Source organism: Lissotriton helveticus, chromosome 10 (assembly GCF_964261635.1).
Source record: "Lissotriton helveticus chromosome 10, aLisHel1.1, whole genome shotgun sequence".
Classification (NCBI taxonomy): domain Eukaryota; kingdom Metazoa; phylum Chordata; class Amphibia; order Caudata; family Salamandridae; genus Lissotriton; species Lissotriton helveticus.
In genome coordinates this window covers 197,689,832-197,708,809 of record NC_136071.1, presented here as the reverse complement: position 1 = coordinate 197,708,809, position 18,978 = coordinate 197,689,832, and the positions used below count along the sequence as shown (strand labels likewise).

The following is an 18,978-nucleotide window of genomic DNA, read 5'->3' as shown; positions in this document are numbered from 1 at the left end:
TTTGAAGTGCACAGAGGTTCTACCTTCCTGCCCTGGCTCCAGACTCACTCCATGAGGGTATGCAGCCTTCTGTGTGTGGACAGAACACAGCTTATTCAGGTCTAAGTGTGAGGCTGTGACCAGCAACTCCCTCCCATGACCCAGGATGGCCCATCAAGACACACCTAAGCTTCCTTCATGTGTGGCCGTCTAGAGGGGATACACAAAGCACAGCTGTCTCCCAGACTGAACAGAGTCAGGCAGCAGGAAGCAAAAGGCTAAATTAAGTAAATGTCAACTTCCTAAAAGTGACATTTGTTAAACTGTAGTTTAAAATCCCACTTCATCATAAGTTGTGATTTTAAATTGTGAGTCCAGTGACACCAAACCTGAAAAGTGGTTAGATGGCTACTTAAGTGGGTGGCGCAATGGGTGCTATTGGCCCATTAGTAGTATTTAATTTACAGGCCTTGGGCACATGTAGTGCACTTTACTAGGGGCATATAAGTATTTTAAATACGTCAATTGTGGTTAAGCCAATATTACCATGTTTAGGGGAGAGAGAGAACAAACACTTCAACATTGGTCAGCAGTGGCAATGTGCACAGAATCCTAAAGCCAGAAAACACTAGGTCAGTAAATAGAGGTAGGCAGGCAAAAAGTTGGGGAAAGTCCATCCTGAGGCAGTCAGGACTAACCCAGCCGTTCTTAACCTTATGACTTCTGTGGACCCCCACTGAATCATTGCTAGAATTATGTGACCCCCACTTATTATTGAAAACCTAAGACCCCTGACCAAACTATTTTCCATGATTTGAACTTCATAACAATACGTAAAAATACAAAAGCGATTATACACCAAACAAATGCTCATATATTGAAATATTTGCTTAGTTAACAATCAAATATTGAAAAGGATTTCACATTTCCAATTTTGCTTCTTTGTGTATTTACTTGATGATTTTAATGTATTTATGTTAATAATATTTAATTTTGTAACAGTCTCGGAGCCCTGAGAAGGCCTTGAAGTCTCTTAGGGGACCTCTAACTACAGGTTAAGAACCACTAGCCGATATGATCCCCGACTCCCACAGGATCTTCATCCTCCCACAGGATCTTCATCCTCGGAGCCAGAGTTATTTGTAGTGTAGCCTTCTGACCACGCTTCTGCCGGCTCAGAGTCTGTTCCACAGTCAGACCTGACCCTCGAGCTGACGAAACCGGAGCTGCTGAATCTGTCAAACCTAGATTGTTCTTTGCCTCACCCTTCCTTCCTGCGGTTCCCAGTGCTAGTTAGAGACCCAGCTGCGTTCCTCAACAGTGTTCACATATTTGCCAGGGCCTTAAATCCATCTGATTTACCCTTGGGAACTGGAGTATGGCACCTTTTGGTGGGGGGACAGGTGCTCAGACTCCTGCTCCAACCTTCACCCCATCACTCAGTTCCACCATCGATGCTGTGGCTGGGGCCATCACTGAAGCCACAGATGCCTCCTCCACCTAGAGAACCCTCTCTTCTCAAGGGATCCAGAAGGGAGGCACAAAGGCTGTTTGAGAAAGAGGAATACTGGCAGCGGATCCATAACCTTTTTGTTTCGGACTCTGATTCGCTGAATCTCTATGCTCAAGAGGATTATGAGAGAGCAAATCCCTATGAAATTCCATGATTGTCCTCGGCTAGTGTTCTTGATACTTCTCCAGACATGGTGATGGTGTTTATCGACCGGACTCCCAACTCGGGAGTTTGTATTGTTCCACTCAGTGGTCATGAAGGCAGCATACGTGCTGGAATTTATAATTGCGGTCAGTGAACATTAAGATTAATGTCCTCACTGAAGTGCTCTTCCCCTCAACTCCATCCTCTGACCCTTTCTTCCCTCCAATGAGGCCTTGGTGGAGCCTGTACTGGCAGCTTTGGAAAAGCTGCCTTCTTCACCAGCAGTCAATAGGCTAGTTTCCAGTCACTATTGGCCTGCTCTAGGAGATCTGGCCCTCCTCTTGGCTCAGCCTTCACTAGGGAGCCCAGTGATCTAGGCATCCATGTCCGCAAGCCAGTCACAAGGCATTTCTTGCGAGTTCAGCTGGACAGGGAGTCCAAACGATTGGCGGCATGAGGACGAGAAGCTCTACCCTGCTGGCAGTAATGTGCTAAAATCTTTGAACGCTAACTGTCTTCTGGCTCGCCACGCACAAGCTCTATAGGACATGGCCCAACTCCTCATACCACAAATCCTGGAGGACAGGTGTGGGAGCTTTGATGAGGTGATAAGAGGTGGACAAAATGCCTCCAGACATATTATTAAATCGTAAGTCAAAAAGGGGCAATCCCTGGACACTATTTTTCAAGAAGTGAACTCTTGCCGCCCATACCTTATCATTCACTCATCCCACACAAGCAGAAGTGTCAGCTAAATCACTGGTCACAAACTAAATCACAATGTTTACAATCTATTTTATTAAAAAAAGGAGAATTTTTTCGGTTAAAAATTCAGTAAAGATTAACTGAATACATCAATTTAAACACATCTCATGAAGACATTATTAAAAACAGACCTATTATTAAAAACAGAAGAAACATTTTCATACAAAATAAAATAAGAAAACAATATGTATCTATTGAGCAAGACCACAGTACATTTGTCAAATCCACAAGTATAGTTTCACAGTGTATCACAATTTAGACATAACAAACAACATAACCCCTCTGTAATCAATAAAGCTCTTAATGGTGCTACCGATTGATTGATTCAAAAAAACCTTGTGTGAATATCTGGGGTGCTTCTAGTACAATATAATAAAAAATATCTCAGGAGCCCCCTAGGTAAATTTGAATTCTATGCAGAAATTGCGTCGACGCGTTTCGGTGTTATCGCCCGTTGATATGGTCACACCTTCCTCAGGACAATGTTTTATATATTGGGGTCTTCTAGAACAAAACTCCGTATCCTCTCTGTGTAATAAAAGAGAATCAATGAGTACCTATATTTATTTCCATGTCATTAACTAGAGAGGTACACCATTGTCTATTCTCACATGCATTATTGATTTAAGTAAGAGTGTTTCTTAACTTACAACAATATAGCTCACTAGTTACTTTCTATTACACGCCTTTATACCCTTGCATGTCAGGTCTATGAATGGAAGTACTATCAATTTTTACGTGGCAAAAAATCATTTTTCACATCTTTCACATATCTCTATCTAGTGCATATTTCTCCTACCATAGTCACTATCTATTCATGTACTATGGTTCTACATTTACTTTTGCACCTTTGTCATTTATTAATCACCATGTGTCCCATATAAAATCACAATTTCACAATTTTCTCCATTTGTATCATATCACGTCCCTCCATTGTGGTTTAGAGAGTGACCTGTAGAACATGATTATATGGTGACTCTAGATGTGGAGTCACTATATACAAATATACCACAACAGGACACAATAGATGTAATTAGGAATCTACTAGAAGAGAATGAGATAGTAGGGGCTAATAAAGAATTCATAGTCCAGTGTGTATCAATGGTGCTATTGAACAACATATTTCTCTTCAAAAAAGACTTATATATCCAACGCAAAGGGACCAGTATGGGCGCTACTTGCGCCCCGAGCCTGGCCTGCATCTACGTGAGTACATTTGAAGACAAGCATGTGTATAATGAGATTAGCCCTTTTTATGAAAACATAAGGAACTGGGTCAGGTTCATAGATGATATTTTTTTCATCTGGTCAGGGTCAGAGGAAGAATTGAATGAATTCTTAATATGGATCAACCTTGGGGACAAAAATCTCAAATTTACAGCAACATATAGCAATAAAAAGGTTGACTTTCTAGACATTAGTGTGAAGAGTGAGAATAATCAGCTAATGGTAGAACTATTCAAGAAAGAGACAGATCGCAATACGGTACTTCATTACAACAGTTACCACCCCAAAAGTCAGAAAGACAGCATACCGTTCGGAGAGTTTCTCCGTTTAAGAAGAAATTGTACGTCATTAGATGACTTTTATAGGCATGCCGAAGGTACTAAAGAGAAGTTTAGGGAGAGAGGATACCCGAAAAAACTAATTAATCATTCACTAAAGCGGGCCCGCTATTATAACAGAGAGAGTCTCCTGGAAAAAAAGGAGAAGGACGTATCTATGAATAAAATTGTCATGGTCAGCCAATTTTAAGCTATAGCAAATCAGGTTAAAAATGTGATAAACCATAATTGGAAAATCTTGAATGAAGGAACCGACAGTAAGCTCCCCAGACCCCTATACGCATATAGAAAAAATAAAAACTTGCGTTCCACCTTAGTCCATACATATAGAGAAGATGTAGTGGAAACGCAATTGACCCTAACAGGAGACAAAGCGATAGGGAATCACAAATGCGGATCATGCAGCGTCTGTAATTTATGCCTGCCCACAAAAGAGGTCTGCCTTAATTCAGTAACACATAGGTTTACTACCCTCAACAATTGTAGGAGCAAAAACCTTGTGTACCTGATCCTGTGCCCCTGTGGCCTAGGGTACATAGGGGAAACAGGGAGGGAACTTAGAGTGAGAATAGGAGAGCATAAATCTGCCATTAGACTGAAAAAAGAAAATGCTCCTCTAGTAAAACATTGGCAAGAGAAACAACACAGCGAGTCCGATATAAAGTGGGTAATTCTGGAAAAGATCAAGGAACAGACAAGAATGGGCAATAGTGTAAAGAGACGTAAACCACAAGAACAATGGTTTATGGTCAAATTTAATACAATTAAAAATGGGCTGAATACTAGGGAAGACTGGGACGCCCTGATCTAATGGAATTCTTGTTCGAACTGATACATATAGAACCCAGCAGCAGACCCCTTTATCTTCTACAGACAAGTCATTTGTCGTTTTTCAATAAATTATAATCCTTTTTAAGCTCCTCGAAAATTTTATATAAAAACATCTAATTCTAGGATATAAAGGAATAAATACAGGGGATCAGATATGTTTGTGAAACGCACTGGGGGAGTGCGATGAAACAGAAAAAATGAGAATTCATGCCCTCAATAGTGATGGGGTATGGGAGTAAACAGAGCGTAAAAATGGCCGCCGTGTTAGAGTAGAGAAACAGTGCCCTCTGCACATGCGCAAGGGGAATGCCTTTCTCGATACCCCCAGCTGAAAGAAATGAGGTAAGAGCCATATAAATAGATGAAGGACAAGCCCTCTCCAAAGGGAGGAAGACAGACGAGACGTACCCGTGGACGCAAAGAACCGGTGTAACAGAGGTAAGCGGGACCACGGTATCGAACAAATCTAAGGGTTTTCAGTCCCTCGGTAAGACCGCGGCTCGAGGAGGGGAGAGATAGATCTACCATAGTCCTCAGTCCACATTCCTCGGTTCTACACAGATCAGGACACCGAGGCGACGGGGAGGGGGCATGGGTCCCGTGCATGTCCGCCTTTAAAATTAAAAGTGCGGGAATAAGACTCCGAATAAAATTAACAAAAGATACAGGTGTTACCGCGTATGCGGCGAAAAGGGAGCTAGTTTGGCATTGTTCCTGTTCGTCCCTAAATCTAAGCTGCGTGAACAGGACAGTTAACAAAACCAGCTATAGGTGTAGGTGAGACCGCGTTCATGGGAAAAGAGAGTTATTTTTGGAATTTAAACTCCGCGGTTCGCATAGGGGAGAAGATTCTGGGCAGCTAAACCAAATCTGGGACAATATTGACAGGCAAATAGGAAGTGAGAGCCCCAAATCTAACAAAATAAATAGAGAAGAACGGGTGGTGTATTTACTCTTACTGTTTTCCCATTGTAGAAATCACCGGTTTTAATAATTCTGTACCAGGACGCAAGAGGCGATCCAAAAAGATAGTTTAACTACGGGGAACGAGGATTATCCAAGATTCCAAGGTAAGGGTGCAAGTGAAATAAAAACGTTAAAGATAGAGCTGTAATAAAAGAAATAATAAATAAAAACTACTCCCTCTTTGATAAATAGGATCCCACATGAATCAACTATAAGGTGTACCTACAGGAACATGAATTTTACAGCGACTAAAAAGTAACCAATTTAGGACCAGAACATTTAGCTCGGTTTGGCCTGAAACATAGAGGTAATTTTTATCCGTCAACTCAAATCCTAATATGTAAACATGAAAGCGCAACTATAGTTTAGATCTAATTTCAAATTTTCCGCTTAACAGGATATTGTCCTTGATAACGTACGAAGGGGTGAAAGATCGGGTGAATGTGAGGAACCCAGACAATATACTCTAGAGGTCAGTTGACCCACCTTCTCATAATGACATGTCTATAGAGTACAACAGGTCACTCTCTAAACCACAATGGAGGGACGTGATATGATACAAATGGAGAAAATTGTGAAATTGTGATTTTATATGGGACACATGGTGATTAATAAATGACAAAGGTGCAAAAGTAAATGTAGAACCATAGTACATGAATACATAGTGACTATGGTAGGAGAAATATGCACTAGATAGAGATATGTGAAAGATGTGGAAAATGATTTTTTGCCACGTAAAAATTGATAGTACTTCCATTCATAGACCTGACATGCAAGGGTATAAAGGCGTGTAATAGAAAGTAACTAGTGAGCTATATTGTTGTAAGTTAAGAAACACTCTTACTTAACCACTTGGATGCTAAGGGGGGTGCAATGAGGACCATTGAATTTCCATTGAAATCAATGGAAACTCCATGACGAGTTACCCTTGTCATTAGCACTGAAGGGGTTAAATCAATAATGCATGTGAGAATAGACAATGGTGTACCTCTCTAGTTAATGACATGGAAATAAATATAGGTACTCATTGATTCTCTTTTATTACACAGAGAGGATACGGAGTTTTGTTCTAGAAGACCCCAATATATAAAACATTGTCCTGAGGACGGTGTGACCATATCAACGGGAGACAACACCGAAACGCGTCGACGCAATTTCTGCATAGAATTCAAATTTACCTAGGGGGCTCCTGAGATATTTTTATTATATTGTACTAGAAGCACCCCAGATATTCACACAAGGTTTTTTTGAATCAATCAATCGGTAGCACCATTAAGAGCTTTATTGATTACAGAGGGGTTATGTTGTTTGTTATGTCTAAATTGTGATACACTGTGAAACTATCCTTGTGGATTTGACAAATGTACTTTGGCCTTGCTCAATAGATACATATTGTTTTCTTATTTTATTTTGTATGAAAATGTTTCTTCTGTTTTTAATAATAGGTCTGTTTTTAATAATGTCTTCATGAGATGTGTTTAAATTGATGTATTCAGTTAATCTTTACTGAATTTTTAACCGAAAAAATTCTCCTTTTTTTAATAAAATAGATTGTAAACATTGTGATTTAGTTTGTGACCAGTGATTTAGCTGACACTTCTGCTTGTGTGGGATGAGGGAATGATAAGGTATGGGCGGCAAGAGTTCACTTCTTGAAAAATAGTGTCCAGGGATTGCCCCTTTTTGACTTACAGTGATACTAGTACCCTGTTCCCTGGAACCTGTGGGGTCTTCTCTCATTTCTTCTCATCAATATTATTAAATCGTGCCAAGACAATGCCGACTTAGTGGCTAGAGAAATGAGCACTTCGGTCTCCATCTGCCACCATGCGTGGCTCAGGATGTCTGGATTCTCCAGTGATGCACAGGCCAACCTTTTGAATCTATTGTCTGATAGCTCTAAAGTATTTGAAGACAAAGCGGATGCCGCCCTCTAATGTTCTAAAATCAGAAAGGCAACAGCCACATAGTTAAATCACAAGCAGCCTCAACTCAACTGGAGATTATCGATTTAGCTGCTTTTCAGGATTCTTGCTGAGGGCTCTGTTTTTGTCCGCAACAACCCTACCAACTGCAATAGCAATAGCCTACAATTCTACTGGTCCACCAATACAATGATAAAGCCCAGGGGAAGGCTGTTGCCCTCCCCTTGCAAGCAGCCTCATCCTACACTTATGCTCCCCAGGGAAGCAATCTTGGTTCTCTTCCCCAGACCCACACAGGGCCAACAGGAGGGTGAGTGTCCTCCTTTCTGCCAACCTGGAATTGAATTACTTTTGACCAGTGGGTCCTTCAAATAGCAGAAAGAGGTTACACCCTCCCCTTCCTTGAGACACCATCCCACATCCAACACCCACCCTCCTCTCCCACCCCGGACCTCCGTCATCCTGCAGCAGGAGGTTACAGGCTCTTAGTTCCCGCCCTACATTTACTTTTTTCCCCAGACAAGTTGGTGTTGAGAACCAGGGCTGCTTTCCTATTTAAGGTGATGACTCCCTTCCACCTAAGTCAATTCATCATCATTCTGTCATCTTCTACTTGAACCCCATCAAGGGCACACAACTCGACAACGAGCTCTTTGTTGGGTACTCTGGTGCCAAGAAAGGAAAGTGGTGCAGAAAAAGGACCCTTACGAGATGGATCATCCTCTGCATGAAAATCTGGTATGCGTTGGCCAATGAAGAACCTCCAGGAGGGATCAGGGCCCATTTCACTTTGGCAAGAGGTGTACCAATTGCAGATATTTGCAAGGCAGCTCCCCCAGCACACCTTCGAAAAGCATTATGGTCTAGATTATGAGGTACATGAGGACAATCATTTTGCCAGATCCATTTAGTAGGATTTCCAGGTAAAACCATCCATCATCCCTCTTACTAGTTGGGGTATGGCTCTGGAATCTATTTTACAGGTGAAGAATCTGCAGGTAAAAGTATCCCTCAGAAGAAAAAACTTACTTACCTGTGGCAATGATCTTTCTGGTGCATTATCTATCTTCCTACAGGTTACTCACCGACCTGTCGCCTCCCGGGTTAATGGATAGTTATAGGGAAAGGTTAATAAGATTGTATATATTTATATATATATTCACTGAAAACCCAAGGTTAAAGTGAAGTTATAGTTTGGTAAAAATTGCAATGACAACATACCGTTTTAAACTCAAAAAAGCACTAAAATTCACTAGTTAGAGTAGTCTCTGGTACTTATAACTTGCGCTCCCACCATGCACAATCTTCACATTAATTATGTTATTTCAAATGTGCAGTGATGTTAATGATGCTATAGAACATGTCATGAGTGGTGTAATATATGGGGTAATTAGCTGTGCATGGCAGGGGCAAGAGTTGTAATTACGTTAAAGCTCAAGTTACAGTTACTAAAGATAAATAGAACTGATACATTTCAGTGTTGTTTTTTTGTGGGTTTCTTTTGTTTTTGTTTAAAACGTTACTGGCACTGAAATTTTCACCTAACTATAACTTCAATTTAACCTTTTTTTCAGTGAATTTCTAGGGTTTTTTATTATGTGAAGTAATATTATATTACCATATATAAAGCCAAACACAAGCCATGCACAGCTGTAGGATAAGGCCTGCGCTCAGCCCCTATGGGCAGCCAACCCCCGCCATGCACAGCCGTCAGCAGTGCGCGTCATGGGGTTGACAGCAGGGCCTGGTAAGAGGGCTGGGCTCAATTTTACATCCTCAATTTATAAGATACAGATTTACAATGAGATCCACTTTACAGAATATATAAAATACATGATTAATCCATATCTAAAAAACATTTAAAGAAAAAATACACACTTTATTACATTTACTTGATTAAGTAAAAAATGTAATGGTTCTTCTGTTAAGCGAACTCCATGTGTCGGGAACAGTAGTTTCAATAGGCGACACCAATTAGTATGCAGGGATAGGCAGATATAAAGAACGTGCTCTAAAGTTTGTTTAGCGTCCCAACAGAGGTTGCACAGTCTGAAATCATAGGTATGGGCACTTCTTTTCTGTCTAAGCTAAACATGTAATCAACAGCACAAGGTGCATACGAAAAAAGTTATTAACCTGTAACAATTGGTTTGCAGCCTGTGGTGCGTAGATGTAGTTGCACACTACCCCAAATGTGAAGCAGTAGAAAGTTGACTGTTGTCCTTTAACCCGTTTCATGCACCCGCGATTTTGCGGAAGTGCAGCCCTTTCGCAAAACGGGCGGGGCCGTGTCGGCCATTGGCCGACGGCAGCACTGGGCAGGTAGTGCTGCCGTCGGCCAATGGCCGACGGCAGCATGGAAGGGGTTAACCGCTCTTTCCACCTGTGTTGTCCTGTAAAGCGTTTCTGTACAAGTAGACAGACTTCATAATATCTGCATCTCTGTACATTCATTTACACTGGGGTGGAAAAACACAATGTAGGGTGGAGTCTGCATCATGTGCATTGTGGGATTTTGAGAGAGGAATTAAGAGTCGCATTGAAACCAAAATCTCCTCTTCTGATGTGAAACAACTTGTAATATTCTAACCCCAACACTAGATGGCTTTAGTGAGTAAAACAAACGAATCAATAGCATCACAAGCTGCAAGCCGATTGTTACAGGTTTTCCTTATGTTATTTTATTTATTTGGGACCTATAAAATGTTGAGTTTCTATAACTAACTTTGAGATTTTTGTTAGAGGATATTTTGAAATGTGATATTTTGCGTGTTTACTTAGTTTGTATTGTGCATCAACGGTACTACTTTGTTGTTTCTAAGTATGCAGATGATTGAACCTCCATATCTTTCAGGATCATCCTGAACAAGGAGTCTTGTTTTTGGTGCGAGGACTTCTTAATGTGATTGAAGACTATACTTGGGAAGATAACAGTGATGATAAAATCCGCATCTACACCAATGTGTTACATTTGCTTTCCGCAATGAGTCAAGAATCCTATCCCTACCACGTAGACAAAGGTATAAGCATCAAGTTTATTCTTCACTAAATGTATTTATTATACAGAAATATGTAATACTTTATTGTACCTCTTATCTACCTCATGTAGAAGAAATGTACATTTAATTTACCGTTTTGTGTGCCAACTGTCTGTATATCTATCAATTTCTTCACCACAGCACCACTTCAGGCTGCCTTTAAGGTACTCACCCCTGCCAGCATGTTGTATTTCTTTTAATTGAGAAAGATACAGCCTCCTACATTTTGTTTTTTCCATATTTAATAGAAGAAATTTTAAAAACTCCACTTAAGTGATACTAATGCATACAAATTGTCCAAATAGTGTCTGTGCAAAGTTCATCTAACCCAGACTAATAAAGGATCGCTTTCAGCATCAGAATTAAAACTAAGCAAATTCATATTTAAAATAAAGCGAAAAAGTAAAGTGGCAGTGCTTTGTACAAATTTCTCATACTAAATGGCATTAAAGCGACAAAGCAAAAGGCGATAATAACATTCATAATAAGAATAAACATTCCAATCCAATCTCTTAAAAATCCAACATATCAAAATTACAAGCATCACAATTCAGAAATTTCAGATTGGTGAACAAATTCTTGCTCCAAACACCTACTTTTCTTTCCTTTTTCCCATTTACCACCATGGCTAACATTAAAACAAAGCACTTAATATGCTAAAAACTGGTCTTCCTAGGCCCGGCTGACCCAGACCTTACAATACATAGATGGTTTATTAATGCGAGCATGGTACCACGTTTCAAACTTGCATATCATCTCCATTTTAGTTTTCCATGCAAACAAAGAAGGGCTAGTGGATGTCTCCCAGTACTGGGAAATTAATAGGTGCACTATTGCCATAGCAATAAAAGTAAAAGCTGTAAATTGTATTTTGGATAATATCAGACGAATCTTTACTTGTACACATTGTATGATGAAAATGTGACTTTCCCCACAGCACTCATACAAGCAGGACAGTAACCTTTGATGTAGGCAGCTTTCTATTATTTCCTTCCTGTTCAGTCCCTGTGGGGTGAGGTGAGGCAAAAACTGGCAATGTGACTTTGGAAGGTGAGAAGTTGGCCTGGTATATGATGTCCACTAATTAAAGTGGGCACCTTGCACCAGTCCAAACAACCCTTATGGTGATTTAAGAGGTCAAAGATAACCTAAGCAGCTTGTTTTACCAGAATGTAACCTTAATGTATTGGTTGCATGAAAGGAAAACCACACAGTAGTTATACAATATGTATTTATTATTATTATAACACTCTTTAAATACCTCACAGTATCTGCTACATGCAGATCAACATAAAGCACACAATACTGTAGCACATAAAGAAACGTAAGTACCACTAATACACATTGGGCTCCAGGGGTAGACCAAACCTTATACTAAAATAGTGGTATAAGAACCACGACTCGAGTCAAGACAAAGTCTAGAGGTTGTAGAATTGGTGGGACCCCAAGGACCCACCCAAGGTGAGTAAGTAGGCACTTTCATTTAACCAATACATTAAGGTTACATTCTGGTTAAACAACCTGCATAACATTCCTTCAAGACTAAGCCTGAAGGCTGCTCTCCACAGCTATCACTTGGATAACTTTCTAAGTGGATGGCGGCGGCCGGTGATCACCGCTGTTGTATGCTGCAGCGGCTGCCGTTTCTTCTAGTCGGCGTTGCAGTCCTCCACTGATGAGCAGGAGTGCCAGAGGGTAACAACGGGAGGAATCTGTCATGAGGAGTGAATAGGAGGCAAGGTGACTGCATGACTGCGGGTGCCCGCCTGGCACCTCGTGACTGCGGCCGTCTGGGGTCTGAATCTGCCAGCGTGACTGCCAGCCTGAGGAGCCCCCAGCAGTGAGGAGGTCAGCCTTGGGGGCAGAGAATTCCTAGGTGAAATGTGGAGGCCTGGTAGGCTAAGATTTGTACCGGAGGAACCCGGGCAGGACTTGACTGACTTTAATATGGCGCCCAGGCAGGACTTGCGTAACCTTAACATGGCGCCCGCTGCATAGGGAGGCAGCATGCAGGTTTCAGACTGACTTCCACACTGGGAATCTTCATACAGGCCTGCTCGGAGTTGTTGACCAGCGGCAAGCAGGAGCTTTGAGATCTCCACCCCCATCGGTGGAAATGGGTGCCAGCTTTGCATTTTGCAGGTGTTGAACCTGGTCCCTGGGCACATGAATGTTTCTTCTGAAGAAGGAGGAACGCCCACCGAGAAGTGGTGGAGTGGCATCACTATGGAGGTGCCTGGGGACCCCAAACACTCTTTATTCTAAGCCGACAAATTCCTTACAGAGCCCTCTCAGGACAGTGCCTGACCTCAAGATGGCATCTGGTTTTTGTTTGGACTTCGGTATCTGATCTCTCCAACTCCCCCGCTTTATTATGACATTCTCTGATTGCACCTTATCATTATCCTGACAGCGGAGTCCGAGCACTGTGTCCGATGCCCGGTGGAGCTGCTCGGTTCAGCTATAGAAGAGTCTGGCCCGGGTTCATCCCCTCGACCGTCACCTACCCAGCCGACATTGGGCACAGTTTCTCCCCGTCTCCCTGTTTTTCTCACATCCCTCCCCTGACGAATTTCCGTAACTTTGCTTTCTTTTTCCCTATGTTTATTTTTCTCTTGGAACAAATGTAACTTGTAACCTGTAACTCTGATCCTCATGTAAATGCTGCCTGTACCTGCCTAAAATGACGGCCGCAACAAACCCTCCTGCGTCTCTCCTGACCTTATCTCCCTCCTTACCTACGCCTCTCCACTCTACTCTTCCCCACTCTACTCTTCCCCACTTTCCTGCTACTGACCTTTGCCCTCACCTGTCCTGACCCTTAGTCCCCACCCTGTTTATCTGTAAATTTTCCCTCATCAATTGAGATCTACCTATTTTGTCCGATGCCCGATGGAGATACCTGGTTTAGCTATAGGGGAGACAGGCCGGGGATTCCCTCCTTGGACGTCACCTACCCAGTCAGTCTTTAGACAGACTTCCTTTCGTCTCTCCTGTCGTCTCCTCCCACATCCTCCCTCTATTTATGTCCCTCCTTCTCTCCTCTCTCAATGTATTGAGACTGAACTATTTTGTCTGATGCCCGATGGAGCTACCTGGTTTAGCTATAGGGGAGATGGGCCGTGGATTCCCTCCTTGGTCGTCACCTACCCAGTCGGTCTTTAGGCAGACTTCCTTTCGTCTCTCCTTGTTGTCTCTTCCCTTATCCCCCCTTTCTCACCTCCCCTGTCCCCTCCACTACTTTTCTCTCTCCTTTCTCTCCTCTCCTAATTGTATTGCCTATTTTTTGATGTATTGTGTAATTGTTGATCTTTTTCTGTTACATTGTTGATTCTCATGTAAAGCGCTCTGATACCTTCGGGTCTAGCCAGCGCTATATAAAACTCTTTAAATAAATAAATACATCACCATAAGGGTTGTTTGGACTGGTGCAAGGTGCCCACTTTAATTAGTGGACATCATATACCAGGGCAACTTTTCACAGAATGCATTTTCACCCTTCGTTTGGGTTGCTTCTTTAAGCACTATTTATTTTCTTTTTCTACATAAAGGGGCAGCTTGCGAGTTTCAGCGGTGCGGCAGTGAGTTGTACTCCCCCGCACCGCCGACACTCACCGCTGCCTGCCAGATTACTACTTTCAAGTGGTCTGGCGGGCTGACGGCGTGGCGGTCCCCAGTGGTGTCTTTGAAAAAGGCACCGCAATAGGACCACACAACAAGGTTCCTGCAGGAACTGGTGTGCATGCACACAGGGGGAACATGTTATGCCCCCTGTTTGCATCCACATGCAGAGGAGGCACAGGGGTCCCTGTAGGAGCCCCTTTGTTTCTAATAAAAATAAAACGTACCTGACCGGGTCCTCGCCTCCTTTGTGTCAGATTAGTGTGCAGTTCTTAAAATCCCTGCTGGTGGTGAGTAGACTTGCTAGAAGATTTGTACCAGTAGGCATGTAGGCGGTTTTATAGTAGATTGAGATGTGCTGATAGCCAACTGTAGTCGCGCTAAATACTCAATGAGTTAATTGAAGTGAATGCTGGGACATTAAAGAGAATGACGTGTGCTAGTAGCCCACTTATGTCACGTTTGCAATACGATGTTACAATCGGCGTAGCTTTAAATTAGTGTTATGGTGTTGGATGCTGCTTCCCTAATGCGCTGCTTCTCACTTCACATTCCCACTGCCACTCCCAAGCCTGTATGTTGCCTGAACCGCCCCTCAAGTATTTTTTTTTTTAATCATCCTCTTTTCTCGTCAGCGTTTACTTATACCCAGCTCTCTCCTTCTTTAACATTCTTTCAAGGCCCTCAGTGTAGTGCCCATTTTTAAAAAATACATATATTAATACTTTACTTTGTAGAGCATGGCCGCTGCAAATTGCTGCCTGCCGTCTCCCTTCTCAAATACATGTACCATTCCAACACAGGTGTCTACCATTTTGGAACAATAAATGAATGAATAAATTCGAAAAAAACGAAATGTTGGTTGTATCATGACACATGCATGCTCACACATCATGTTGCACGTTTCCAAAGAGTTACATGCATCGTGATGCATTGTGGCGATCTTTGAATGGGTTTCCAGTAATACGGAATCCATTACAAGATTGCTTGGCATTCCTGATTTTGCGTCTTGATGCATGCATTTGCATGTCATTGTAAACAAGCATTGGAAATTCCAGTAGCTCATCCATTTAAAGCCTAGACCTATTGGCGTTTGCTTGTTTCCACAGTTACAAGGGACCCTGTGATGTGTTCTTTCTAACTCCTTCCCACGGATTTCTTAGCTGAACCCTGTCCCAAGCATTAGACTAGAATCTAGAACTTTTTGAAAGATTTGCCTTTTATTGGCACCATGTGTCACTATCAGTGCCCTGATTGGGGTGACAGTGCTGCGCTTTACAAATGATTGATTGATTAAAGGAAGCACAGAAGCTTCTTGTCCGCCAGGTAACGAGTGAATAAATATATTTATGTCACCGAGTACCTAATGATAGCTCAATAGTTTGTGCAGCATTCTTCATCACTGCAGCGAAAAAGGGTCTGTGCATCTATCAATTTCTTCACCACAGGGGCACTTCAGGCTGCCTTTAAGGTACTCATCACTGCCAGCATGGTGTATTTTTTTTTTAATTGAGAAAGATACAGCCTCCTACATTTTGTTTTTGATTTTTCCATCTTTAATAGAATAAATTTAAAAAACTCCACTTAAGTGATACTAATGAATACAAATTGTCTAAATAGTGTCCGTGCAAAATTCATCTAACCTAGTCTAATAAAGCATCGCATTCAGCATCAGAATTAAAACTAAGCAAATTCATATTTAAAATAAAGCGCAACAAATAAACTGCAGTGCTTTGTACAAATTTCTCATGCTAAATGGCATTAAAGCGACAAAGCAAAAGGCGATAATAACATTTATAATAAGAATAAAGGTTCCAATCCAATCTCTTAAAAATCCAACATATCAAAATTACAAGCATCACAATTCAGAAATTTCAGTTTGGTGGTTTTCCATGAGCCCCCCTATTCCTTCCGCTGCTGACCTAAAAGGAGGTTCGGTTGGGCCTGGCTTGGCCCAGTTTGGTGGGTGCGGGGATTACAGGTAAATAAGTTCAGCTGCTTCTCACTTGTTTAATACACTTAAATTCGCAACACGGTTTCGGATGACCGTGTTTACCGGAGTGTACATTCAATAGCTGCTGAATTTCAAAAATCTACTCGCAGCTGCTGTGTTCGAGCCTCCTATCGGTTTCACTCGTGCTTCGTGCGCAGCATTAAATAACTAAAAATAGATTGGGACGCTCCATTATCTGACTGCAAATAATGCCTGCGCTCCCAGGCAGCACGAGTCCTCCAAAGTGTAATGAATAAAGATTTCATTTCACCAACCATAGTGTCAAATAGACCCATTTCATCCGCGCTCGTGCAAGTCAAAGTGCAAGGGATATTCCTGCTCTTCCGACATCTTAATAGTGAGTGTCTTGACTAAGAGGGGTGAAACGACTCAACTGCCGGAACGATGGGATAAAACGTGATATGCACAAAACTCTACTAGTGTCGCTGACAGGGTTGGTTCCCGGACACTGCAATACCATCTGCTGGGGGAGGAAAGAGTCTGCCCTCCCAGAACCGAACGTGAGACCGTGCTTAGTGGAGGAAGACTACAAAATGGCAGCCAGTTGACCCTAATGCATGCCCCTGACGCTGAAGACCCTCGCCCCTAACCCTATACCTGGTCCATAGCCCTTCAGGGGGGCCCCATTCAGTCCAAGGCCAATGAATGTCTGTGAGATATGGGAGACTTGGGGACCGACCCCTCGTCAGTTTTTTTATGAATCCTCATAATTTTGCGGTTCACCGCTGCACGTGGCACTCGTAAGCGTGGAGATGGTGGTACTTTGCCTCAGCTCCCGCTTTCAGTGTCTTGGTGCATACATAACTCCTCATGATGACCCTGCTGGTGTGGTGCGTCATCTGCTTGAGATACCAGTGGCAGGATATGTTCTTCTGGTCTTGGCATAGCAGCCTCAGCCGTCCACATGGCAGCAGTAGAACATGTGCGTATGAAGCCAGACAATGCTTTGCTTGTTGTGGGGCTCTAGCTAGTAATAGGAGCTTTGTGCAAGCGCCTGGTTGTTATAAGTTGAGTTTATTAGAGTGCAGAGCAACCCAAAGAGGAAGGCCTCTGCCACAACGAGGAGTGAACCCCAAGAAACACAATACGTTCAAATAGAGGAGGGGGAGTTTGTTAATGTTCGACATACCAGGGACGTGGCTTCAGGGAGGTGTTTGGGAAACGACATCCTCCAAATAATTTCATACTTGTCCTGGTAGTTGGGTCTGGGGGCCCGAGTCCGGTCTGCTATGTATGGGTCGGTTTTTCTGCTATATTTTCAAACACAATATAGTGACCTTTGAAATAAAGCAGGGAGAGCCACAGAGCTATACATCTGGTGGCTCAGTTTCAAAATGTGAAACCTGATAACCTAGAATAAATATTGGCTTACCTACTTGTCCAAATTGTGTGATCCTAGGCAAAAAATGTATTTCACGGTCTCCTTTTTATTTATTATTACACATGAGACACTTTTAAAAACTTGTGTTCAGGATGTGCGCTGTACAAACACCCCTTGTGCTTGATTAAATGGACTGCAATATTGCTCCATCAATAGGCCTCTAGTCCATGTTTAGAGTTTACATGACTACAGACTTGCCTTTTAGTTCACCAATGGCATTGTTGTTTGGGAGGGGAGCCGTTTATGTTTCTAAAATCATGTTTAAAGCTATCACTTTCAATAAATGTCTGCAAAAGTATTATCCAGTCTCTTTAAAATTTAAAAAAGTGTAATGTTTAACATGCAGAAGAGTTTCACCTCAGTACATCAGATTATATGCAGTGATATAATCTGATGTTCTGAGGTGAAACTCTTCGTCATGTTAAACATGACACTTTTTTAAATTTGAAAGAGACTGGATAATACTTTTGCATTGTTTGTTGTAGGATATACAAGCTAAAAGGTTGTATTGATTGTATCGTTCATGGGCTCTTAGAACTAAGCTAGATCACTGGCTTGGCACGCTCTTTTAATTTGCTGGTGCACACACCTCTAATTGCAACTCAGGCTTAGTACATGGGGTCGTCAGTCACTTAATAAAATGCTTTATAAAAGGTGAGGATGAAAATTTGGAGTCCTGCCTACATGCACCAGTATGACCATCATCAAGGCTTCTCGTAGCAGAGACAAACAAGAGTGTGTGCGATCAAAGTACATTTAAAACAAGTGGTCCCAGGGCAGGGACTCCAGGTCGTTGTGCTGTACAGGGAGAACTACCAGGCTCAAGTGGGGCGAGTAGGAGCAAAGAGGCTGCGAGGGAGGTGGGGGATTCTTGACTTGGTTGTTGACGGTCTGGGGGCCGTTTATTGGGTCTGTTATGTACCTCTTGATTTTTCTCATCCTCATTTCACTAATAGCTTTTAAATGGTTCATTTATGGAGCTAATACTTAAATGTGTATAGTGACAGGTATACAAAAAAAATTGTAAATCTGCCTCAATAGAAATACTCTGAAGGGTGCAAACGCACCCTTTTTAAAAATTCACAAACATTGGAAAGCTGCACCAGTCTCAGGTTTCCAGGCAAACTACTGGCAATCAAATACGCAGAGGTGACTGGATGAACGCTTGTAAATAGTCTAACCAGTGACAATCGCTTGGCGTTGAATTCCAACCCTTTGTGTTTTGCCATTGTGCCA

The 18,978-nt window shown here is 42.2% G+C and overlaps 1 protein-coding gene across 1 annotated transcript in view; it reads left to right on the top strand.

Moving 5' to 3' along the window:
• Nucleotides 1–18,978, top strand: part of VPS35L (VPS35 endosomal protein sorting factor like) — a 479,692-nt gene that overhangs the window by 351,565 nt on the left and 109,149 nt on the right. The window contains exon 28 of the mRNA XM_078665104.1: nucleotides 10,543–10,708. Within this exon, the coding sequence (XP_078521230.1) occupies nucleotides 10,543–10,708 (166 nt within the window). The remainder of the gene's footprint in view (nucleotides 1–10,542; nucleotides 10,709–18,978) is intronic.